Source organism: Pristiophorus japonicus, chromosome 9, assembly GCF_044704955.1.
Source record: "Pristiophorus japonicus isolate sPriJap1 chromosome 9, sPriJap1.hap1, whole genome shotgun sequence".
Taxonomy (NCBI): domain Eukaryota; kingdom Metazoa; phylum Chordata; class Chondrichthyes; family Pristiophoridae; genus Pristiophorus; species Pristiophorus japonicus.
The window spans coordinates 72,150,380-72,177,648 of NC_091985.1; the positions used below are offsets into that span (position 1 = coordinate 72,150,380).

General features: G+C 45.9%; 1 protein-coding gene across 4 annotated transcripts in view; it reads left to right on the plus strand.

Annotated features, from left to right (window-relative positions):
- ush2a (Usher syndrome 2A (autosomal recessive, mild)) overlaps nt 1-27,269 on the plus strand; it is a 1,282,968-nt gene that overhangs the window by 228,714 nt on the left and 1,026,985 nt on the right. For all 4 annotated transcript variants that reach the window (XM_070889457.1, XM_070889458.1, XM_070889459.1 and 1 more), the window contains exon 7: nt 15,957-16,144. In XM_070889457.1, the coding sequence (XP_070745558.1) occupies nt 15,957-16,144 (188 nt within the window). The remainder of the gene's footprint in view (nt 1-15,956; nt 16,145-27,269) is intronic.

Genomic DNA, 27,269 nt, shown 5'->3' on the forward strand with positions numbered 1-27,269 from the left:
GGATAACTGTTGAGATGAGTATTGAAGGCTGCCTCCAGAGCGGTGCCAGCATCAGTCTGCCTGTAGGAGATGGCAAATCTCTGTCAGCATTTCCTTTCGGAAGCACAACCTTGTCACGCACTGCTCCTCAGAGAGCTGGAGGTCTGAGCGTTGGTGCCTGTAAACCCATGGCTGGGAAGCCCTCCTCCCCGGATGTCTTTGGCCTCTCATCATTCATGGGCCAACATGACTAAGAGTCCTTCCTCTAGCTTGACACCGTGTGGCAATAACATGGAGCATGATATGCTGGTGAACTAGTAATGCCCCCATTGAATTCTCTCACTGAAGTTGTAAGGGCACAGTAATGGCAGATAAAAGTGAAGTTTGCAAGTTGGAGCTTCACACATCATTATGTGCGCAACCCGGTTTAGTCAATATGACCTGCGATGTAGGATCCTCATCCCTCCATTTAAAAATGCTGCCAATACTGTGTGCTGCACCCTAGGATTGCCTACTTTTTTTGGCATTTCCTGGGGCAGGCGTTAAATGAGGCTTTAGGGTCGAATGTTCCATCCGGGCCACTAACGCAGTGTTGTATGACAATTGCCATCATCATGCTAAAAACAGAGGGCGGGGGCGGTAAGTTTTTGTGCCGGCGCAAACCAATAACCGAATCTTCCAGCCCGACAGTAAATCCTGAATGCCCGGCATAACGATCAAAAACAGCATTTAACGCCCTGCCGGGACGCTAATCGAGGCACAAATGAGCCGAAAATCCAGCCCATTAACTCTAGTAATTGCCCGACAATAGACGTTAAGCTAACTGGTCTTTAATTCCCTGGTTTCCCCCCTCTCACCAGTCTTAAATAGTGGAGTGACATGCACTGATTTCTAATCTACAGGAATGGTTCCTGAATTGAATGAGTATAGTTGGGGCATCTGCAAGGTGCTCATCTACTTCCTTTAAAACCTTGCAATGGAAACCATCTGGCCCTGGGGATTTGTTACTCTTTAGTGCCATCATTTTCTTAATTACTGTTATTTTACTTACATTAATTTTGTTGAGTCCCTGTCCCTGATTCACTACTAGTTTCCTTTGGATTTCCAGCATGCTATCTTCTTCCTCTACTATAAATACTGATGCAAAGTAATTATACAAAATGTCGACCATTTCCTTATTATCATTGACTATATCACTTATCAGTTTTCAAGGGTCCAACATTGCTCCTGACCACCCTCTTTTTCCTGATATAATTGTAGACACATGTGCTGATTTTGATAGCCCTTGCAAGTTTCTTTTCATACTTCCTTTTTGTAGCTCTTACTATTTGTTTTGTCACCCTTTGTTGTTCTTTGCATTTTCCCCATTCACCAGGATCTGTGCCTTTTTAGCATTTTTATATGCATTTTCTTTTAGTTTTATGTTATCCCTGAACTCTTCAGTTGTCCATGGCTGTTTTTTTTTTGGCAAGTAGAGGCCTTGCCCCTTAGGGATATAAACTGGGTCTGTATCACAATAAATTCTCTTTTGAACACCTCCCACTGATTTACCAATTAACAGATTTGCCCAGTTTCCTGTGGACAGCCTCTGTCTCCGCATTGAAATCAGCCTTACGTAAACTGGCCCCTAAAAGAATGGGTGGGTTTGCAGCGTGGGGACAGTTAAATTGTTAAAAATGAACTTCCTGACCTGATACCGCCTCCAACTCGCCCGCTTCCAGTTTTGCCCATGGCAGGGTTTTGGGCAAATACGCTGCCAAGGAGAGTTACCTTAATTTAACCCGCCCCCCGACAATCCCCGATGCTAAACCCCCGACTCTCTCCTGCGATCCCTGATGCCGAATGCTGAATCCCGACCCCAAACCCGTGATCCCCGATCCCTGATGCCGACCCTCCGACACTCACCCACGATCCCTGTTGCTGACCTGTCGACCCCCCGACACCCCTTTGCGAACCCCAATGCCGAATACCAATTCCCCAACGCCCGACCCCCCTCCCACGCTCCCCGATGCAAAATCCCTGAACCCCCCCCCGTGATATCCAATGTCCCATGCCGACCGAACCCCTCCTCCCACCCACACCTCCGGAATGACCGCTCGCATCTGCAGGCCTACCCACCCGCAACCAGCCAGCCTCTCCATCTGGCTGGCCGCGGGCAGGAATCGGAGGCCTCAGATGCAAATCGGGCCCTACTGCTAAAGTCGGCAGGGGTTGCAGGAAACCTGGCCTCCCGGATTTCCCGCCCATCTTGGAGGCCCGCCGCCCACCTCTGTAATCCACGATCTTTAACCACCCACCCGACCCTAATCCACATATTTTTGACGGGGTCAAAATTCCCCCCACTATCATGCACAGAAATTATCTTTATTTAACCACTTATACACGGATTAAATAAGAGACACAACTACACCTGTCCTGGAGTGTCTTGAAGTGTTCTGGCTGGCCAGACCGACAGTCACCCAAAGGCTGTTGAATCTTTAGATGTCTTCTTTCTGTTCGACAAGGATACATCTGTCCCAGCCGACTGCAGTACAGGACCTTGGTATAACTAAGTTCTTATGGACTGGATTTTCATCATTTAGCCCTACCATTGGTTTTCCGGTGGTATTTTGGTGCTATTTAAAAATCGAGGTTTTTTAACTACCGAAATGCCACTCTCATTCAAAAGACGCTATTTTCATCAAATAAAACTGGTGGTAGAGCTAACTGTATTTCATTCTTATTTTTAAACGTGCAACACTGAAAGTAAAATGGGTGATATTTTTGCGCATGCGTCATCAGTACCCGCCCTCTCCTCCTCTCCCCGACATGGCCTTACCTTGGGCCGGCCACTCCTCCTCCCCCCTCCGCCTCTGGTGCTCTCTCCGAGGCCGGGTCGGCGTACTGCTCCCCGCCACCTCCGGTGCCGACTGCGTCCGATGGTCGGCTGCTCCTCCTCTTCTTGCTGCCTCCGGTGCTCTCCCCCAAGTTCCCCCAATCTCCCCTACCACCTACACCAGCGTCGGCGGCAGTCGGGAGCAGCGTCGGAGGTGCGTGGTGAGGCCTATAAAAGGCGTGACTTGTGCAGCTACAGGGAGAAGGCAAAAAAGAAGTAGAAAGAAATCAAAAGGTGACGTCACAGCCAAGAGGGTAAGTGATTGGCTGGTGATTGGTGAGTAGTTTTTCTTTTTTCTCTTCTAAATCAGTGAGTAACTTTTAACATTGTTGTTGCCAATTTAAGTGTATCTAAGGGTTAAGTCATGGCAGGAGAGCTCGGTTGGGTGTTATGCTCCTCCTGTACCATGTGGGAACTCGGGGACGACACCATTGTCCCTGACGACTATGTGTGCAGGAAGTGTATCCACCTCCAGCTCCTGACAGACCGCGTTGCGGAATTGGAGCTGAGGGTGGATTCACTCTGGAGCATCCACGATGCTGAGAATGACGTGAGTATCACGTGTAGCGAGTTGGTCGTACCGCAGGGAAAGGGTCCACAGCCAGATAGGGAATGGAAGACCAACAGGAAGAGCAGTGCAAGGAAGGTAGTGCAGGAGTCCCCTGTGGTCATCCCCCTGCAAAACAGATACACTGCTTTGGGTACTGTTGAGGGGGATGACTCATCAGGGGAGGGCAGCAGCAGCCAAGTTCATGGCACCATGGCTGGCTCTGCTGCACAGGAGGGCAGGAAAAAGAGTGGGAGAGCAATAGTGATTGGGGATTCAATGGTGAGGGGAATAGATAGGCGTTTCTGCGACCGCAACCGAGACTCCAGGATGGTATGTTGCCTCCCTGGTGCAAGGGTCAAGGATGTCTCGGAGCGGGTGCAGGACATTCTAAAAAGGGAGGGAGAACAGCCAGTTGTCGTGGTGCACATTGGTACCAACGACATAGGTAAAAAAAGGGATGATGTCCTACGAAACGAATTTAAGGAGCTAGGAGCTAAATTAAAATGTAGGACCTCAAAAGTAGTAATCTCGGGATTGCTACTAGTGCCACGTGATAGTCAGAGTAGGAATCGCAGGATAGCGCAGATGAATACGTGGCTTGAGCAGTGGTGCAACAGGGAGGGATTCAAATTCCTGGGGCATTGGAACCGGTTCTGGGGGAGGTGGGACCAGTACAAACCGGACGGTCTGCACCTGGGCAGGACCGGAACCAATGTCCTTGGGGGAGTGTTTGCTAGTGCTGTTGGGGAGGATTTAAACTGATATGGCAGGGGGATGGGAACCAATGCAGGGAGACAGAGGGAAACAAAAAGGAGGCAAAAGCAAAAGACAGAAAGGAGATGAGGAAAAGTGGAGGGCAGAGAAACCCAAGGCAAAGAACAAAAAGGGCCACTGTACAGCAAAATTCTAAAAGGACAAAGGGTGTTAAAAGAACAAGCCTGAAGGCTTTGTGTCTTAATGCAAGGAGTATCCGCAATAAAGTGGATGAATTAACTGTGCAAATAGATGTTAACAAATATGATGTGATTGGGATTACGGAGACGTGGCTCCAGGATGATCAGGGCTGAGAACTCAACATTCAGGAAAGATAGAATAAAAGGAAAAGGAGGTGGGGTAGCATTGCTGGTTAAGGAGCAAATTAAGGCAATAGTTCGGAAGGACATTAGCTTGGATGATGTGGAATCTATATAGGTAGAGCTGCAGAATACCAAAGGACAAAAAACGTTAGTGGGAGTTGTGTACAGACCTCCAAACAGTAGTAGTGATGTTGGGGAGGGCATCAAACATAAAATTAGGGGTGCGTGCAATAAAGGTGCAGCAGTTATAATGGGTGACTTTAATATGCACATAGATTGGGTTAACCAAACTGGAAGCAATATGGTAGAGGAGGATTTCCTGGAGTGCATAAGGGATGGTTTTTTAGACCAATATGTCGAGGAACCAACTAGGGGGGAGGCCATCTTAGACTGGGTGTTGTGTAATGAGAGAGGATTAATTAGCAATCTCGTTGTGCGAGGCCCCTTGGGGAAGAGTGACCATAATATGGTGGAATTCTGCATTAGGATGGAGAATGAAATAGTTAATTCAGAGACCATGGTCCAGAACTTAAAGAAGGGTAACTTTGAAGGTATGAGGTATGAATTGGCTAGGATAGATTGGCGAATGATACTGAAGGGGTTGACTGTGGATGGGCAATGGCAGACATTTAGAGACCGCATGGATGAACTACAACAATTGTACATTCCTGTCTGTCGTAAAAATAAAATAGGGAAGGTGACTCAACCGTGGCTATCAAGGGAAATCAGGGATAGCATTAAAGCCAAGGAAGTGGCATACAAATTGGCCAGAAATAGCAGCGAACCCGGGGACTGGGAGAAATTTAGAACTCAGCAGAGGAGGACAAAGAGTTTGATTAGGGCAGGGAAAATGGAGTACGAGAAGAAACTTGCAGGGAACATTAAGACGGATTGCAAAAGTTTCTATAGATATGTAAAGAGAAAAAGGTTAGTAAAGACAAACGTAGGTCCCCTGCAGTCAGAATCAGGGGAAGTCATAACGGGTAACAAAGAAATGGCGGACCAATTGAACAAGTACTTTGGTTCGGTATTCACTGAGGAGGACACAAACAACCTTCCGGATATAAAAGGGGTCGGAGGGTCTAGTAAGGAGGAGGAACTGAGGGAAATCCTTATTAGTCGGGAAATTGTGTTGGGGAAATTGATGGGATTGAAGGCCGATAAATCCCCAGGGCCTGATGGACTGCATCCCAGAGTACTTAAGGAGGTGGCCTTGGAAATAGTGGATGCATTGACAGTCATTTTCCAACATTCCATTGACTCTGGATCAGTTCCTATGGAGTGGAGGGTAGCCAATGTAACCCCACTTTTTAAAAAAGGAGGGAGAGAGAAAACAGGGAATTACAGACCGGTCAGCCTGACATCGGTAGTGGGTAAAATGATGGAATCAATTATTAAGGATGTCATAGCAGTGCATTTGGAAAGAGGTAATATGATAGGTCCAAGTCAGCATGGATTTGTGAAAGGGAAATCATGCTTGACAAATCTTCTGGAATTTTTTGAGGATGTTTCCAGTAGAGTGGACAAGGGAGAACCAGTTGATGTGGTATATTTGGACTTTCAGAAGGCTTTCGACAAGGTCCCACACAAGAGATTAATGTGCAAAGTTAAAGCACATGGGATTGGGGTTAGTGTGCTGACATGGATTGAGAACTGGTTGTCCGACAGGAAGCAAAGAGTAGGAGTAAATGGGGACTTTTCAGAATGGCAGGCAGTGACTAGCGGGGTACCGCAAGGTTCTGTGCTGGGGCCCCAGCTGTTTACACTGTACATTAATGATTTAGACGAGGGGATTAAATGTAGTATCTCCAAATTTGCGGATGACACTAAGTTGGGTGGCAGTGTGAGCTGCAAGGAGGATTCTATGAGGCTGCAGAGCGACTTGGATAGGTTAGGTGAGTGGGCAAATGCATGGCAGATGAAGTATAATGTGGATAAATGTGAGGTTATCCACTTTGGTGGTAAAAACAGAGAGACAGACTATTATCTGAATGGTGACAGATTAGGAAAAGGGGAGGTGCAAAGAGACCTGGGTGTCATGGTACATCAGTCATTGAAGGTTGGCATGCAGGTACAGCAGGCGGTTAAGAAAGCAAATGGCATGTTGGCCTTCATAGCGAGGGGATTGGAGTACAAGGGCAGGGAGGTGTTGCTACAATTGTACAGGGCCTTGGTGAGGCCACACCTGGAGTATTGTGTACAGTTTTGGTCTCCTAACCTGAGGAAGGACATTCTTGCTATTGAGGGAGTGCAGCGAAGGTTCACCAGACTGATTCCCAGGATGGCGGGACTGACCTATCAAGAAAGACTAGATCAACTGGGCTTGTATTCACTGGAGTTCAGAAGAATGAGAGGGGACCTCATAGAAACGTTTAAAATTCTGACGGGTTTAGACAGGTTAGATGCAGGAAGAATGTTCCCAATGTTGGGGAAGTCCAGAACCAGGGGACACAGTCTAAGGATAAGGGGGAAGCCATTTAGGACCGAGATGAGGAGGAATTTCTTCACCCAGAGAGTGGTGAACCTGTGGAATTCTCTACCACAGAAAGTTGTTGAGGCCAATTCACTAAATATATTCAAAAAGGAGTTAGATGAAGTCCTTACTACTAGGGGAATCAAAGGGTATGGTGAGAAAGCAGGAATGGGGTACTGAAGTTGCATGTTCAGCCATGAACTCATTGAATGGCGGTGCAGGCTAGAAGGGCCGAATGGCCTACTCCTGCACCTATTTTCTATGTTTCTATGTTTCTATGCTTACGAAGCCCACCTGCTGGGTGCGTTGCTCTCTGCACTCTTACTGACTCGGTCCCTTTGGCCAGTCGGTTCGGCCCAGCGGTATCCACGGCATCCTTTAGGGGACATGGGGACATGGGACATGGAACATGGGACATTGGGACATGGTGACATGGGACATGGGGCACTGTGGGGTCATGGGACATGGGACACTGTGGGGACAGGCTCTTGAAGAAACCTTCTTCAAGCTCTATTCTGCATCATATATAGTCAGCAATATCGGCAGAGATATTTTAGGCCCCATTCCTTTAAATATGCTGCAAATTTTCGCAAAATATCCTCACGTCCTCCAGTTTTCTTAAATATCCTTAAAATGTCCTCCAATTTACTCAAATAATCCACTAAAAGCCTCAAATAATCTTAAGATCTAACTCTGAACTCACAAAAATGTGTCTATGTAAAACTCAGCCTTCTTTCATGTGGAATGGACTGCAACTCTGTTTTTTAAAATGGCATCCGTAGCACTGGATTCTGTCAGATAAGATCAGATAAGACTGCACTTTTCTCTCTGGTGATTTAGGCCAGTGGTAAAAATGGTGGTATTGATGAATTCACCTCTGGTGGTAATGTTCGGTGGTATTTCGGTGTTGTACACTTAATGATGTCATAAAAATAGAAAAAAAATAAGATGGGTGGTGTTTTTGACCACCAGTGGTAAATCACTGATGAATTTAACACTGGTGGTATTTCCGTGCTAAATTATGAAATCGGTGGTAATCTGCGATTAATTTACCACCGGTGGTATTTTCGGTGGTAAATGGGTGGTAAATGATCGAAAAAATGACAAAAATCCAGCCCAATATCTTTTGTGTCCAGACTTTCTTCATGATCTTCACATGCACACCTCAATGATTAGTCCCTTCAAGTGTGCCTATACTCCTTGTTGTTCATGGTTGGTTCAAAGTTGAATGGGGTTACCTCACAGTGTATGTTACTTGTTGTTGCTATTCAGCGGTTTCTTATCTCAAAACCATGCTGGTCAGTTCCTGAGTCCATAGCAGTCCAAGATTTTTTGACCTTGGTACAGCAGCTGCTTTTGCCACATAGATATAGGGCTTTATTTTCGCCGTTTTTTGAAGTCCACTGATATTTTTGGAGCAATCTTGATTTTACAACTTTCCTCAAAGTTTGTACTCCAGCGGCGTCTTGTCAGCGCCGCATTTTTTGTATGCCAGATTTTTTGGCACAGGTCTGGTTGAAAACTGATTTCCATGCCCTTTTTGACCATTTAACCAATTTTCACCAACACCAATTTTTTTCAGGGCGATGGCCTTAAGTACTGATCAGAAAATCCCTATGTTAACTGAAGGAAATCGGCACTGAATTTTTGGAGCGAGGGAAGAAGACAATTTAAAACACAAATTCATGATGATTTTTGCAGTAGGAATTCAGAAAATAACTCGGAAAGTTAATTTTTCCCACAGAATATTTTTGAGAATGGGCAAATTGTGACTCCACCTCACCATAGAATCTCTGCTCACGGGGCTCCAGGCACGGGTTGGAGTAGTTCTGGCCGGCCGGAAGCAGGATCGTTCCCACGGCTGGACACAAGCACAGGAGCTCGGCCCTTGGATTCCAACCCCCCGGCTTCTTTCCAAGCTGAACGCCGATCTCCTGTGTTTCTGGCCGGCCAAGGGAACAATCCTGCCGGCATGCACTCTGAACTGTGCATCGGAGACGGCACAGCAGCAAACTTACGCATTTCAACAAAAGCTATGAATAGTGCCATAAATCACTGTGCGTTGTGTCTCCATAGAGACAGAGCCGAGTGTTGTGCATGTGCAGACCATGGTGTGATCCTTTCTACTAGGGCGTCACCCAGCAAAGGTGTCAGTGCTTCAATAAGTACTGTCTCACAATAACAAGAATAACAAAATTAATAATAATAATTATGGGTGCAACTCTGACTATACCTCATGTCATAAGGTTAATTTGCATGCATGCCATGCAGAGGCGACGGATAATATGACGCCACCATCGCAGAAACCAGATGGCTCGGGGATTGATGGGGAGGAGACCATACCCTGATTGAATCTACAGGGACAGGCGCTCATACCTACACCTGAGTGAGACAGACTTCATTCGCAGGGTGCGATTTAGAAAGGAGGTCATCACCGGGATCTGACAGCTAATCAGGACAGACATACAACCAAGAATTGGTAGGAGGACTGTCCTACTTGTGGATGTGAAGGTTACTGCAGCATTTGCCTTCTATGCTTTTGGCTCATTTCAAGCAGCAACTGCGGACATGTGCTGCATCTCGCAGCACGCCACACATTGCTTCATTCGACAAGTGATTGCTGCACTATATGCTATAAGGGACCAGTTCATCAATTTCCCTATGACCATGCGGGCAATGCGAGACATAGCTGTGGGGTTCTCCAGAATTGCTGGCTTCCCCAATGTACAGGGTGCGGTTGACTGTACCCACATCACCTTGAGAGCATCTTTGGCCGACTCCGAGATTTATCGCAACAGGAAAGGGTTCCATTCCCTAAATGTGCAGCTCGTCTGCGACGATATGCATTGGATCATGGCAGTGGATGCCACATACCTAGGTAGCATCCAGAGTGCTTTCATCCTACGCAAAAGCATTATATCTACCATGTTTCAGGAGCTGCCAGAAGGGCAGAGCTGGTTGCTCGGGGACAAAGTGTACGGGCTCACCACCTGGCTTATGACCCCCCCTATGCAATCCCCACACTGAACTAGAGCGTTGGTACAACATGTCGCACATAATGACATGGAGCATCATAGAGTGGACAATTGGTATAATGAAGCAGCGTTTCCGATGCCTGGACCACTCTGGAGGCTACCTGCAATACACCTCTCACCAAGTTGGTCAGTTCATTGTCGTGTGCTGCATGCTGCACAACTTGGCCATCATCAGGGGCCAGGCACTGGACATTGAAGATCCTCCTGAGGGGAGAAGGGGAGAGGGGAGGAGGAGGAGGAGGCTGACAATGAGGAGGAGGATGAGGAGGAGGAGCAGCAGGAGCAGGAAGATGAACCCATGCCATCACCTCAACCCGCAGGACGGCGGCGGAGGAGGCGGCCTCGTGCACCTATAGCCATAGCTAGAGACTTGTGTCAGCGGCTAATCCGTGATCGCTTTGCTGCCTGAAGGCTAAACGGCCCGACAGTGTTGACTCTTTGCAATTGTTAGTGTGAAAAAATAATGTATATAATAATGTACATAATGTTGTGTTGGTTTATGTTGCTTTAATTCAAAAAATAATGTGCAGGATTCTACTTAAATTTTTTAAATAATTAGGTTTATTAAACATTTGTACAGTTGTACTTAACTTAAATAAAACATTTTGTATCAAACTTCAAACTTTTGAATGGAGAAAACAACAAGTAGCAGCAAGAAAGAAAGAAACAAACAGACTGTAGCTGCAGCCATCTCTCCTCCCCCTTATTCAAAGACCTTAGCGCTGTGCGCCCCATTGCCCCTGTTGTTGCCTCTACCCCTACCCGTGCCCATTGTCGCAGACTTCTGCTACCTCACCATGACCCCAAGGTTGTTTCTGTTTTCTGTGTGAAGGCGCATTTGTTGTTGGTGGGGTTGGATAGGGACAGACCTAACAGGCAGTGTTGTGGAAGGCCCGGATTCCTCTTCGGAATCTTCTTCAGCCTATGGATCAATCCACGGCACACTACCTGAGGTTGGCCTGGTGATTGGAAAGTGAGTGTCAACAGTTGATGCTGCCAATTGCTGTTGGGTAATGACAGCCTGGGTGTGCCCACTTATTGCAGCAGCTATCTCCAACATTCCCTCCCTAATCTCCGACGCCCCCTCCCTCATTTGTCCCGACACTGCATCAGCTGCCTCCGACATTCCCCCCCTAATATCTGACAACCCCCCCTCATCTGTCCTGACACCGCATCAGCTGCCTGCGACATTCCCTATTTAATCTCTGACATCCCCTCCCTCATCTGTCCTCACAGTGCTCCCATTCCTCCAGACAGTGTTGCTACTTCTACTGACAGTCCTGCAAGTTGTACCCTCACCCCACCCATGGTGTCCAGGAGCGATCTCGTTCGCTCAATGCTCTACCCACTCATTCCCATGAGCTGTCCTATGTCCCCTGCATCCTGCATTTCAGGTTGAGTTCTCCTTCTCACCCTCCTTAGCTGCCTCCCAGGTGTGGCTTGTTGCAATCCACTGGGACCCGCAGCCTCCGACTGTACCCCATGAAATGTCACGTCAATTGTATCGCTCAGCAAAGGGCTTGGCGACCTCAGGGGGTTCACCGACTCCAATTTCAATGTAACCATCTCTGTATTGGGGTCTTCCTGCTGCCCTTCATTGTCCAGCTCATCCTCATCCTGAAGTTGATGAAGAATATCTGGACTGATGGCTTCCTGATCATGCTCTGCTTGTATTCTGCTTCAGCTTCTGTCTCTTCCTCATGTGCAACATCTGCAAAACATAACAGAGCAGATGCTTGGTTAGCAGCAGGGAGGGGTCAGGGGGGCAGGGTGACATGAGTACGTGGGTCACACAATGCAGACTCTATTCAAAGACCACGATGCCAACCCAGACTGTGCAATTTGTAGGGCTTACCCTCTGTTGGTAACCTGGGCCCAACGTCCACATTGGTGGTTGAACTTCTCTTGCAAGATTTAATCATATCAGCGATCCTCTGTTCCATGGCTGTTAGTTGCAGCCTACTTGGCTCACCTCCTCCAGTTTTTGACCTTTCTCGGTTGATCTGTGACACCTTCCTCTGCAAAGATAGAACTTTTTAAGAGAAGGTCCTTCTTCTGTGGTGGCCACACACACACACGTACACATATTAGTCACATTTACAAATGTAATTGCAGTGCATAAATAAAAATATTACTTACAGTAATTGCTTGACCAAGGTCCTGTCACTTCTTTTTGACCTGTGTGCCACTTCTCGGGGTCATGGCCACTGCATTAAACTTTTCTGCAACTTGTTCCCAAGGTTTTGCTGGTAGACAGGGTTTCAGTTTTTTTTGTCCCATTCTTCCTTTGTTCTCAAGCACATCCCATCTCCTCTCAATGATGTCTACCAGGGGCTCAATTTCTTCTGCTAGAAATCTCTTGGCCCTTCCTCTACCTCTTCCCCTTCCCCTTGTCCTTCCCCTTCCCTTGGATCCATATTTTGCAACTAAAATGTAATTGTCCAGATCCAGCTTCAATCCGAATAGGTTCTCACAAGCTCTTGATCCAGATCAAGAAGTTTATTGTGGATGCGCGGGCACACCCATCACTTGGAAAAAGTGATTTTTTTTTCCAGCGCTTGCTCAGAGACTTTTCGGCGTACACTTGAAGCTCCACCCCCAGATTTAACTTTGGGTACCACAGCACCAAAATAACATTTTACTTTGGCGTAAGTTGGATTTTTTTGGGGGCGCAATCAGGCACAAAAAAATCGGCTGTACATCTTCCTAAGTGCCAAAAAACGACAGAGGAAAATTGAGCCCTATTATAGTCTGTTAACGTTTTCTTCCTTTTTCTCAACTTGCAGTTAATGTGGTTAAGTCATCATTAAGGTGGTTCTTGTTGTTATGGATGTTCAAAACAGATTTTCCATTGACTTGGCTGAATTATCACTTCCTTCATTTGAATATTGGGAAGGCTAAGGCCATGCATGGGCTAGATTTTCGGCTTTTGTGATTATTGGGGCGGTAATGGCGGCGGGGTGGTCCTGATACTGCCTGGAAAAAGTTTGCGCCCTCGTCTGCAAAATTCGGCAAAAGATGAGTCTTCATGATTGGGGTGCAAAATCAGGTGATACACAAGGAAGTTTTTGCGCTCCAGCTGAAAATCACGGCGTTAAAAAAGTTTTGTTGATTTAAGGGACTTAATTGTTCTTCAGTGCCCTGCAACATAACTTGTCTATTGTATGCATTTATTTTGGTGGGGGGAATTTTTGTTACTTTGTTGCAGTAAAATTTATGATTCATCCTTTGCCATTAGTGTCTGTGTATCATTTCAGCATTCACCGGAGATGTACCTTTATGGGGTCAAAGAGTGGGAATAAACGGGTCCTTTTCAGAATGGCAGGCAGTGAATAGTGGGGTGCCGCAGGGTTCAGTGCTGGGACCCCAGCTATGTACAATATACATGAATGATTTAGACGAAGGAATTGAATGTAATATCTCCAAGTTTGCAGATGACACTAAGCTGGGTGGCAGGGCGAGCTGCGAGGAGGATGCTAAGAGGCTACAGGAGGACTTGGACAGGTTAGGTGAATGGCGATTGCATGGCAGATGCAGTATAATGTGGAAAAATGTGAGGTTATCCACTTTGGTGGCAAAAACAGGAAGGCAGATTATTATCTGAATGGTGACAGATTGGTAAAGGGGGAGGTGCAATGAGACCTGGGTGTCATGGTACATCAGTCATTGAAGGTAGGCATGCAGGTACAGCAGGCAGTAAAGAAAGCAAATGGCATGCTGGCCTTCATAGCGAGGGGATTTGAGTATAGGAGCAGGGAGGTCTTGCTGCATTTGTACAGGGCCTTGGTGAGACCACACCTTGAGTATTGTGTGCAGTTTTGGTCTCCTAATCTGAGGAAGGATGTGCTTGCTATTGAGGGAGTGCAGCGAAGGTTCACCAGACTGATTCCCGGGATGGCAGGACTGACATATGAGGAAAGATTAGATCGGCTAGGCTTATACTCACTGGAATTTAGAAGAATGAGTGGGGATCTCATAGAAACGTATAAAATTCTGACGGGACTGGACAGGTTAGATGCAGGAAGAATGTTTCCGATTTTGGGGAAGTCCAGAACCAGGGGACACAGTCTTAGGATAAGGGATAAGCCATATAGGACCGAGATGAGGAGAAACTTTTTCACCCAGAGAGTTGTGAACCTGTGGAATTCTCTGCCACAGAAAGTTGTGAAGTCCAATTCGCTGGACATATTCAAAAGGGAGTTAGATGTGGCCTTTACGGCTAAAGGGATCAGGGGGTATGGAGAGAAGGCAGGGGTGGGGTACTGAGGTTGCATGATCAGCCATGATCATATTGAATGGCGGTGCAAGTTTGAAGGACCGAATGGCCTGCTCCTATACCTTTTTTCTATGTTTCTATGTTTTTATAGCGTGTCCAGTATTAGTTCTATCCCTCGGTTTCCTCCATTTAGGAGAACCGGTCCATTATTAGCTTGTGACGTGCGTCTCTTGGTCAGGCAGTATCTCCATGCTGCCTCCCCCGTGAATTGTGTGGCTATCCAATGGGGGCCTCGCCAGGCTCCTCTTCCTCCTGAGGTTGGCATGCATTCCCCACTGGCAATGCCTGGCCCTTCATGATGGCCAAGTTGTTCAAGATTCAGCACACCACAATGAATTCGGATATCTGTTGAGGTGGAGTATTGAAGGCTGCCTCCAGAGTGGTCCAGGCATCGGTCTGCCTGTAGGAGATGGCAAATCTCTGTCAGCACTTCCTTTCGGAGGCACAGCCTTCTCACACACTGTTCCTCAGAGCGCTGGAGGTGTGAGCGTGGTGCCTGTAAACCTGTGGGGCGGTAAGCCCTCCTCCCCAGATGGCTTCAGCCTCTCTTCATCCGTGGGCCGACATGGTCAAGAGCCCTTCCAGTAGCTTGACGCCACCTGGCATGGAGTATGATATGCTGTCGAACTAGTAATGCCCCCATTAAATTTTCTCATTGAAGTTGAAAGGACACAGTAATGGCAGACAAAACTACCGTTTGCAAATCGAAGCTTCACGTAGCATGCTGTATGCAATCGTTGCAGTTAATGTGACCTGCGATGTAGGATCCTCATCCCTCCATTTAAATACGCTGGTTTGTCAGATGTTTCCTGGGGTGAGTGTTAAATGAGGCGTTAGGACCAAATTTTGCATCCGGGGTGGTAGCAGAGTGTTGCACGATGATTGACATCATGATCTCAGTGAAACTAGAAGGCGGGGTGGTACGTTTTTGCGCCGCCGCAAACCATGAGCCGAATTTGCCGGCGGTGCGATAATAGCTGGACGCCCGGCATTACACCTAGAAACACCATTTACCTCCTCTCTGAGGTGCAAACTGAGGCACATCCAAACCAAAAATCCAGCCCATAGTTTTTGATGCCTGCTGTAAACTCTGCTCACTTGCCACTCCTGCCTCTCCCCTCTTTGGGAGAACAAGGCCCTAAAAAATGGCAAAGTAGGGAACGATCAAGGTGGCTATGCATGATACAAACTATTTTAACAGTTAGTATCCTTCGGTGATTTTCCTCTATATTGTGACAGGAATTCCTGTTTTTATATGAAGATAACCTCATTTAAACAGCCACGGGAGAATGTTACCGACAGTAGGAAATGAAATATTTTCTTGTGTGAATAGAGATTTGAAATTACAGTGACGACTAGAAGAAAAGTCAAAAGCATTTTACCACCATAGTCATTGGCCCTGAAAATCATAGAGAATCCCAAACCCCAGCTCCGACCTACCTTGACATCATTTGCCTTGTTCCGTGACCCCTTACAAGATCGACTGGAAAATTCAGTAAGTGGTGAGGACGTAGTACAACTGGAAATGAGGGGCCATTCAATATTGGATGTTTCAGCTAATTTTTATTAATAAATAATTTTATGGAATATGGCATCACCTTCAACACTGTTCTAAACATTAATAACACTGTAATGATTGTGTAAATTCACAAAATTAATTAAAGCTTTGTTTCTTTCCCTTTTACATTGTAGGTTTTCTATATTATTTTGCAGTTTAGTAGCCCTCAGCCCGAAGTTGTTAAGATTGAGAGGAAAAAGACCAGAGACTCTGAGTGGCTAGATTGGCAGTATTTTGCTAGAGACTGCACAAGTATATTTGGAATGGCCAATAATGGCCCCCTGGAACATCCTAGTTCTGTGAATTGCCTTCAGCTTCCTCGGTAAGTTTGTACTCTTTGATTTCAAATTGCAATGTAGTTATTGTATCTGTCTAATTTGGTTCGCAACATTCTATAAAAGATCTTTATCGAGCTTAACACATGGCAGAATCTATATAGCAATTTTGAAAATATGTATGCTTTCGTCTTATAAAGCATTCAGTAAAAATTATTTCTACAAACCCACTTATTTTTATGTTGTAATTTATTTATCATCTTGTTTTTATAATATATAAATTCAAAACACTAAACCATTTTCTATTGATTTATGTATGAATTATCCAATTTTATGTTATGATAGAACCTGTTTATTTATTTTAAAGCTCCAGTTAGCCACAACTAACCTAAATGTAATATCACACACACAACCGAATTATTTCATATCTAGCCTATGTGTGAATTATGGCATGATTATTCCTATAAATTCATTAGCATGTGAAAAGCGCTGACCATTGAATTATTTTAAAAAAATCTTTCAAAATTTCTACAACCCGCTCTTTCTCAGTAGTTTATTTAACCTCGATTCTGTACATCTGTCTGTTCCAATTTTTCTTGATTTCCTTTTTATTTCAATTTTAGTTCTGTTCCTACCCTTTTTCATTTATTTTTATAAGCTTGCTTAATATCATAGCCTACTTAAATAAATTGGCTGATAAATTGGGTATGATAATAAGAAGGCTCTACTGCACGACAGATATAAAAGGATGTATAGGGCCACAGAGCTCTTCTTCATTAACAGTGCTCATTGACTAAAGTAGAAAGCTGTGAACTTACAATATTGTTTATTTTGATATAAGATTTTGGTACTGTAGTCTGAAAAAGACGTAAGATATAATATTCTTCATTTAAGTGAGGGCAGGGCTCTAAAATAATGGCAATTTTGAATGCACAGCATGAAAATAAAATAGCTTATCAAAAAATTGAGAAAGTGTTTTAAGCACATTTTACAAATCACTTTAATCCATATCCTTTTCTAAACTGTTGAACTATTTATTGACATCATTGCCCTAATTTTGTGAGAATAGCAAAAGATGGATTTGAGTTCATCCATAGCACAGCCTCAATTGAAGGGTGGCAGTACCTCCCAAACCAGCAGCATCTACCACCGAAAAGAACAAGGGCAGCAGGTGCATGGGAACACCACCACCTTCAAATTCCCTTCCAAGTCACACACCATCTTGACTTGGAAATATATTGCCATTCTTTCATCATCGCTGGGACAAAATTCTGGAACTCTCCCCTAACAGCACTGTGGGAGTACCTTCATCACACAGACTGCAGCAGTTCAAGAAGGCAGCTCACCACCTCCTCTCAAGAGCGATTACGAATGGGTAATAAATGCTGTCTTTGTCAGCGACGCCCACATCTCATGTACGAATAAAAAGAAACTGCGCCCATAGGTCATCGGCAGCAATTTGCAATGGGAATCCCTTCTGTTTAATTGAAAAGGGAACGGCCTGGAGCGCACTTAGATGAAGTGCAAAATCTGGCAAGGTAGCAGCTCTTAAAGAGTAATTTGTGGTGCTGGTGGAAAAGGGGATATATTGTTTACAATGGCACCGTGGAGACTATTCCCTTTAATGCTAAAGAGTTAGAAGTCAAAGGAGGGTGGTTCTATTTTGGGCTGAAGGCCACCCTCCAGTGCAATGCAGAGGTGCAAGCTACATGGAGGGAAGTTGCTGACCAACTCAATACAGTTACTCAGGTTCTTTGCATCTGGTTGCAAATTAGGAAGAAATCTGCTGTTATTGGGAGCAAGGCAAAGGTGAGTGTTCTACTCGCTTTCGCATATTTTTTTTGGGAGCTCATCAAGCATGGCACAATCTAAGTTTGGAACTTCTGCATTCTCTGGGAGATCCCATTTGGTGACTATACACAGGGTGCTTGATTTTTCAATGGCTGATTTGGAGCAACAACTATGGTTATGCTAGTGGCATCTACTGCCTCATTTCAATACTTAAATAACTTATTAAAAGATCCCATGCTACATTCTATACATTCAGGTGAGGCTCCACCACAACACCATCTCCCACATTAAAAATAAGGTGAATGATGAGTCCCAGCACCCAGCACCTTGCATAGTCAGAAGTACTTCTTCAAGTGGTTTCTGTTGTTTCCGTTTCAATTTTCATTTTCCCCCCTTGCTGCATTTTACTCCAGGAATTAGTTGGTTTTGCTAGATGATCCTCCATTTTGCATTTTTGTTTATTTTTTCCCCCAAGTCAAAGGGGATGAAATTGCCCCTTTCTATAAGGCCCATGGCCACCTGAAAGCGGCAGCCATGGGTCGGTGCAGACTGGCCGCCGAGTCGCCATGGAGGGATCGCCATTTTAGATATTGCCCTACTTTAGTTTTGGAGCGGTGTAGGGGACCATTTTCCCGCCACGTCATGCACGCGCTGACCCCTTACCAACCGGCGGTGACCCCCTTTCCGAAATTGCCCCACAGGAAATTTCCCCTTTCTGGACTAGTCGGTGCCACTGACAACTTTTTGTGTCGGTACCCTTTTTGTGGCTGGGTGGCACGGCTGCCCTTAAAGGTGAAGTGGCACTACCGGCGACTCCATTTTATTTTTTAATGTCGGCCGACTGCCATGTCAGGCCGACAATTATGCTCACGGGTTCGGCCAGGCCATCAACAGGCAGCCTGGCACCCCCTTTTGGGGTACCAGGCCGCTGGTCCGGCCGAAATGGTTGCAGAGTTCGCAGCGGCCCGCCCCTTTAACTGAAGGGGAGGGATGTTGTGATGCACCAGCGTGACGCTGATGACTTGGAGCATTGGCCACCCCGACTTGCCCCCACCTTCGCTCCGCTAGTGGCGGCTACTCCGACCCGACTGCACTTCTGCTCCAATGATGAGACCACTTCCGCCCTGCTAAAAAAAAACACAAAGACCTGAATTTCTCCAGATTGTCCGCCCCATACATTGGGGCCCTTTGAAATTGGTATGTGTGCCCCATTTCGGGCAGAGGGTAATTTCTGCCCCAAAATGTCTTTTATTATTCATGGTTGTTTTTGGCATTTAGAGCTCATTGAATTGGGGTAATATATTAGCAAGGATTAAGGATTGGTTAATTGACAGAAAACAGGGAGTAGGAATAAACGGGTCATTTTCAGGATGGGAGGGTGTAACTAATGGAGTGTTTGGATCAATGCTTGGGCCTCAGCTATTTACAATCTATATCAATGACTTAAATGAGGGAACCGACTATAATGTATCCAAGTTTGCTGACGATACACAGCTAAGTGGGAAAGTAAGCTGTGAGGAGGATGCAAAGGGATAGAGACTGGTTAACTGATTGGGCAAGAAGGTGGAAAATGGAGTATAATGCGGGACAGTGTGAAATGATCCACTTTGGTAGGAAGAATGGAAAAGCAGAATTTAAAAAAACATGCAAGACAAGTAAATGTTGGTATACAGAGGGATTTGGGGGTTCTAGTACACAAATCACAGAAAATTAACACGCAGATACAGCAAACAAATTAGGAAGGCAGATGGTTAGCCTCTATTACAAGGTGCTTAGAATATAAGAATAAGGAAGTTTTGCTGCAATTATATGGGGCTTTGGTGAGATCATACCTGGAGTACAGTGTACAGTTTTGGTCTCCTTATCAAAGGAAGGATATACTTGGCTTGGAGTGGATACAACAAAGGTTCATTAGATTGATTCCTGGGTTGAGGGGGCTATCCTATGAGAAGAGATTGGGTAAAATGGGCCTATATTCCCTGGAGTTTAAAAGAATGAGAGGTAATCTCATTGAAACATATTACAATTTTAGAGGGCTTGACCAGGTAGATGCTGAGCGACTGTTTCCTTTTAACTGGAGAGTCTAGAACTAGGGGTCATAATCTCAAGCTAAGGGGTCGGCCATTTAGGACTGAGATGAGGAGAAATTTCTTCACTCAGAGGGTTGTGAATTGTTGGAATTCTCTACCCTAGAGGGCTGTAGATGCTCAGTCATTGAATATATTCAAGACTGTGATTGATATATTTTTGGGCACTAAGGGAATCAAGGGAAATGGGGATAGGGTGGGAAAGTGGAGTTGATGTAGAAGTTCAGCCATGAACTTATTGAATGGCGGAGCATGCTTGAGAAGCTGTATGGCATATTCCTGCTCCTATTGCTTATGCTCTTATGTTTTCTGTAAATCACCTTGCTCAAAGAAGTGAAGATGGGTTGCATTTAGCTGAAGTCAGCTCCCTGTGCTACAGTGGCATATTGTCCAAGGAATTGCAGTCCCAGTGTGTTTGTGCCAGGACATATGTTATCAGTCTCTGATTTGTTGTAATAGTCTGAGATAAAAAAGAATCTATCAGAATGTTATTTTCTGTCAGGCAAAGAGAAGGAGCTTATGGTGATAATCTATTATTTGAAGTTTATGTATTGATAGTAGACAGGTTTAGTGTTCACCCAGGGCTGCTACCCCTTCCTGATTATTTTGTGTATAAGGTCACGTTTTGGTGCATAGGAAGTGTGGGATTGCCTGTGAACCAATGCAGGTGGTCAATGTGGAGATGCTAGGCGCTTGTGCTAGGCCCCTCCAAACTCTTGCTCCCACCCCCTGAAAAATATTCAGATTAGAAGGCCTCCCTTAATTGTGCTAATAGAAATGCCTATTTTCCTCCCTGATCGTTTCCCCACTATATCCCATTCCATTCCTCCTTCTACCCTTCCCCGGCAGGTTCTCAATTGGCAATCAGTAACCCTTCACTCAAAATGTTAGCCTCGGCCCTCCTTGATATCTCTGGCACATCATGAGTTACTGCTTGTAGTACCAGGAAGATATGTTTTCCATACTTTTAAATGTATCCATATGCGCCAGGAGGAGCAGGAGAACTCCTCATGATCCCACAAGGAAACCTTGGGCCTTTCCTCTGACCTTCCTCTGCCAACTGCTTCTCGTCCACCACCCCACTCCTTGTCCCTCGCAGCAACTTAGCTTAGTATGGGGCCCGTTCCCTCGGGCCCATAGCACCAACTTCTTGCTGCCAGAAATCCTGCTCCCGCCTGTCTGCCAATAGGTCCGAATGGGAGTCGGCTCTTGAACATGGTGATGAGTCCTGGGGTTTGAAAAAGGCCAGTGTCACTCCAGCACGGCTCTGTGAGTTTGTCATTCATCTTGCCCCTTCATGGTGCACTGGCGCCCCGAGTTAACATTGGGGTTATAGCGCTCCCTTTACATTGAAATGAAGCAGGGACTGTGGCACCGATTTTATTTTCGTGACCTGCTGGGAGTGGGGGGAAGGGGGAAGCGGTAGTGCATGGAAAACCCAGAAGTAAGCGCAGGATGTCTGTCTTTTTAACTCAACCATTTCATTATAATTTTACTAACGTATTTCCCGTCCAATCAGTGGCAGTGGGCGTGATATGTGCTCAACTGCAGTATTTAAAGGAATACTCCAAACTTGCAAGTTTTAGGAGTTTGGAGTTGGGAAGAAAAGAGAATTATCTGACAGAATGGATTCCAGACGAGCAAAGACTGGACCTTGTTTCAGTGACTCCTCCCTGGATGTGCTGCTGGGGGGCTGTGAGGAGTCGGAGAGAGCTACTATTCCTTACCAACAGGAAGAAGAAGCCTGCAGCAGACACCAAGAAGATGTGGTTTGAGCTAGCGGAGGAAGTCAGCAGCAGGAACATGACGCCACACTCCTGGATTCAGTGCAGAAAGCGCTTTAATGATCTAAGCAGGTCAGGAAAGGTGAGTACAGTGACTCATTCACCTACATCCCTCTGTGTACATCACTGCACCTTCTCACTCTGCCTGCTCAAGCCTACTTCAGCACTTCACTCCTCACACCCACTTACCTTGCAGGTACACCCATTCTTCTTTTTCTGTGCACTTCCTCACGTTCTCATCTCTCCATCCACCACTCCCACTCACCATCCATCGGATAAATACATGCCATTGCATTCACCCATGCGCCTTTTTCCCTCCTTTTAGGAGAATAGAGCACAGAGCACCAAGGAGAGGGAAAGAACCAGAGGAGGCTCTCCAAACATCTCGCAACTGACAAGCACAGAGGAGAAGGCATTGGCGATCAGTAGAATGACAGCATTCCCTGCCCATTGGAGACGGGGTGATGGGGAGCTCCCAGCTACCTGGTGACACAATTAAATAAGAGCCACCCACATATCATATGGCACTCAGTCATGTTGACTTTATTTCAACAGCAAGTGAAATATGATCATCGTCATTATGGTAACTTGCAACATACTCTTACCTTAACAGAATGAATTCATGTCTTTTATCTCCAACAGGGCCTTCACGCATACAGCAGAAATCAGTGGAGGTTGCCAACGATGATTCCTCAGAGGAGCTGAGTCCTGCACTGTCACACGACTCATGCAGACCATGCACCAGCTCAAATACTCACACTTCGGTGGGACCAGCATGACAGATAGTTGGGTTTTCACCTGGTGACTCAAACTTCACAAGTAACCAAGAACATACGATGGAGACAGGGACAGCAGTGGAAAGTCCGCGTTGGAGGGCACAACATTCACCAAGCTCTGCTCAGCTGGAAACAGATGCTGTACCTCGGGGGCTATCGATGAAGAGGAAAATCATTGAGCAGCAGCAGACAATGTGCGATGCACTGACAGGCCTTTAAAGTAGACACACCACGATACAGAGGGATTGGAGGAGTCCATCTCAAGCATGAAGTGGGTGATGTCACAGGCCACTGAGATGATGTTTTCTTCCTTGATAGAGCGACTGCACCATGGACGATCATGTGCTCCAATCAAATGAGTCCATTCACGCCTTCAACACCACCGTGCAGACTCTGGATGCCAACATGTCTGCCTCCTTACATAGGTTGACAGATACCTTAGCCTTGGCCTTACAGGGCCGCACTGCACCAAAGAGTTCTGCAGCACAGTGGTAGCAGTGAAGTGCAGATGACCCATGAGAGGGATGATAACGAAAGGGGTCAGGGAAGTGGGGACTCCACTCAAAGCTCTTCAACTTCTCACCCACAGCCCAACTCCCAGTCAGTAGCCCACATGCTGCCTCGACTCCCAATGGCCGAGTCAGCCCCTGCACAGGTACAGGTAGAGCAGTCTTTGGCGGGGCCCTCATGGGCTCCAAAACCCAGAGGACATCAGCCAAGAGCATCTCAGCAGTCAGAGCAAGGGTGTCAGCAACCTGCCTCTACCTCTGCTATCGCCATACAGATTGCACCATGCAGGAGTAGCAGAAAAAGGAAGAGTTGCACAAGGACAAAGGGTGTTAATAAAACAAGCCTGAAGGCTTTGTGTCTGAATGCAAGGAGTATCCGCAATAAGGTGGATGAATTAATTGTGCAAATAGATGTTAACAAATATGATGTGATTGGGATTACGGAGACGTGGCTCCAGGATGATCAGGGCTGGGAACTCAACATTCAGGGGTATTCAACATTCAGGAAGGATAGAATAAAAGGAAAAGGAGGTGGGGTAGCATTGCTGGTTAAAGAGGAGATTAATGCAATAGTTAGGAAAGACATTAGCTTGGATGATGTGGAATCTATATGGGTAGAGCTGCAGAACACCAAAGGGCAAAAAACGTTAGTAGGAGTTGTGTACAGACCTCCAAACAGTAATAGGGATGTTGGGGAGGGCATCAAACAGGAAATTAGGGGTGCATGCAATAAAGGTGTAGCAGTTATAATGGGTGACTTTAATATGCACATAGATTGGGCTAGCCAAACTGGAAGCAATACGGTGGAGGAGGATTTCCTGGAGTGCATAAGGGATGGTTTTCTAGACCAATATGTTGAGGAACCAACTAGGGGGGAGGCCATCTTAGACTGGGTGTTGTGTAATGAGAGAGGATTAATTAGCAATCTCATTGTGCGAGGCCCCTTGGGGAAGAGTGACCATAATATGGTGGAATTCTGCATTAGGATGGAGAATGAAACAGTAATTTCAGAGACCATGGTCCAGAACTTAAAGAAGGGTAACTTTGAAGGTATGAGGCGAGAATTGGCTAGGATAGATTGGCGAATGATACTTAGGGGGTTGACTGTGGATGGGCAATGGCAGACATTTAGAGACCGCATGGATGAAGTACAACAATTGTACATTCCTGTCTGGCGTAAAAATAAAAAGGGGAAGGTGGCTCAACCGTGGCTATCTAGGGAAATCAGGGATAGTATTAAAGCCAAGGAAGTGGCATACAAATTGGCCAGAAATAGCAGCGAACCTGGGGACTGGGCGAAATTTAGAACTCAGCAGAGGAGGACAAAGGGTTTGATTAGGACAGGGAAAATGGAGTACGAGAAGAAGCTTGCAGGGAACATTAAGGCGGATTGCAAAAGTTTCTATAGGTATGTAAAGAGAAAAAGGTTGGTGAAGACAAACGTAGGTCCACTGCAGTCAGAATCAGGGGAAGTCATAACGGGGAACAAAGAAATGGCGGACCAATTGAACAAATACTTTGGTTCGGTATTCACTAAGGAGGATACAAACAACCTTCCGGATATAAAAGGGGTCAGAGGGTCTAGTAAGGAGGGGGAACTGAGGGAAATCTTTATTAGTCGGGAAATTGTTTTGGGGAAATTGATGGGATTGAAGGCCGATAAATCCCCAGGGCCTGATGGATTGCATCCTAGAGTACTTAAGGAGGTGGCCTTGGAAATAGCGGATGCATTGACAGTCATTTTCCAACATTCCATTGACTCTGGATCAGTTCCTATGGAGTGGAGGGTAGCCAATGTAACCCCACTTTTTAAAAAAGGAGGGAGAGAGAAAACAGGGAATTATAGACCGGTCAGCCTGACCTCAGTAGTGGGTAAAATGATGGAATCAATTATTAAGGATGTCATAGCAGTGCATCTGGAAAATGGTGACATGATAGGTCCAAGTCAGCATGGATTTGTGAAAGGGAAATCATGCTTGACAAATCTTCTGGAATTTTTTGAGGATGTTTCCAGTAAAGTGGACAAAGGAGAACCAGTTGATGTGGTATATTTGGACTTTCAGAAGGCTTTCGACAAGGTCCCACACAAGAGATTAATGTGCAAAGTTAAAGCACATGGGATTGGGGGTAGTGTGCTGATGTGGATTGAGAACTGGTTGTCAGACAGGAAGCAAAGAGTAGGAGTAAACGGGTACTTTTCAGAATGGCAGGCAGTGACTAGTGGAGTGCCGCAAGGTTCTGTGCTGGGGCCCCAGCTGTTTACATTGTTCATTAATGATTTAGACGAGGGGATTAAATGCAGTATCTCCAAATTTGCAGATGATACTAAGTTGGGTGGCAGTGTGAGCTGCGAGGAGGATGCTATTAGGCTGCAGAGTGACTTGGATAGGTTAGGTGAGTGGGCAAATGCATGGCAGATGAAGTATAATGTGGATAAATGTGAGGTTATCCACTTTGGTGGTAAAAACAGAGAGACAGACTATTATCTGAATGGTGACAGATTAGGAAAAGGGAAGGTGCAACGAGACCTGGGTGTCATGGTACATCAGTCATTGAAGGTTGGCATGCAGGTACAGCAGGCGGTTAAGAAAGCAAATGGCATGTTGGCCTTCATAGCGAGGGGATTTGAATACAGGGGCAGGGAGGTGTTGCTACAGTTGTACAGGGCCTTGGTGAGGCCACACCTGGAGTATTGTGTACAGTTTTGGTCTCCTAACTTGAGGAAGGACATTCTTGCTATTGAGGGAGTGCAGCGAAGGTTCACCAGACTGATTCCCGGGATGGCGGGACTGACCTATCAAGAAAGATTGGATCAACTGGGCTTGTATTCACTGGAGTTCAGAAGAATGAGAGGGGATCTCATAGAAACGTTTAAAATTCTGACGGGTTTAGACAGGTTAGATGCAGAAAGAATGTTCCCAATGTTGGGGAAGTCCAGAACCAGGGGTCACAGTCTGAGGATAAGGGGTAAGCCATTTAGGACCGAGATGAGGAGAAACTTCTTCACCCAGAGAGTGGTGAACCTGTGGAATTCTCTACCACAGAAAGTAGTTGAGGCCAATTCACTAAATATATTCAAAAGGGAGTTAGATGAAGTCCTTACTACTCGGGGGATCAAGGGTTATGGCGAGAAAGCAGGAAGGGGGTACTGAAGTTTCATGTTCAGCCATGAACTCAATGAATGGCGGTGCAGGCTAGAAGGGCTGAATGGCCTACTCCTGCACCTATTTTCTATGTTTCTATGTTTCTATGATATCTGAGGAAATGGTCTTTTGATAAGTTTTTGTTCTTTATTTAGCTCACATAAATGTTATTCCTTTTTACCACTTTCCCGTCTTGGTCATTTTTGTATACTGGGTGGTAAGTGGCCTTCTAACTTGTTTGATGATGAATGTGAAGACATGAATTAATGGAGACCAATGCCACGACCTGATGTGACATCCTGAGCCTCCTTAGACACTGATGTTTAGACATGTCAAAGAAACTGAGCCTCTGCCTGTAGACCCTGTTTCTTGCGAGCTACAACTCTCTGCTGGTCCCCTCTCTGCTGTGCAGCTACAGGTCGGTAACCAGCAGGCTGCGGGTGCTGTTGCTGGTCATCATGATCCTCATCTGAGGTCCAATCTAAGGCAGCAGAAGCGGCACACATCCTGATGTGATAGAGCAAATCTCCAAAGAGTAGAAAGTAACCTCTAATTTGTACAAAATAACCTCTCAGCAACAAATCCTTTCCCACCAGCAGCTGTGACTACTGAGTATTTGTTGGCATCTTTGCCTGAGATTGCTCCAGACCAATCACTTGCCTTGTGTACTTGCCTAGCTTTCACTGGCGAGTTTCAGGAAACCCGTGGACCCAACGTTAAACTGAAAACAGTGTGTCAGTATCGCTCTAATTGAGCGATTAGCATTTGGAAATTGACAACCCGCCTCTCCAATGGGTTTGCACGCCTGCAGCATAATCACACTCCAGTCAAATGTGGCAGTTGGTGGATCGGAGCCGGCTTCCCAATGCGCTGTCAAATTCGTCGGCTTTAAACCTCCACCCGCAACCAAACCCATGCCCTCTTCCACGTTAAAATTCAGCCCTGTATTGAAGCAACACACTTAAGGTTTCCATACTCAGACTGGATAAAGAAATTCAGGGGGTGATTTTAATCTAACCCGCCCAGCAGGAACCAGGCTGGTGGGTAGTTAAAATCGCTCAGGTCATTCTAGTCCCTGGAGC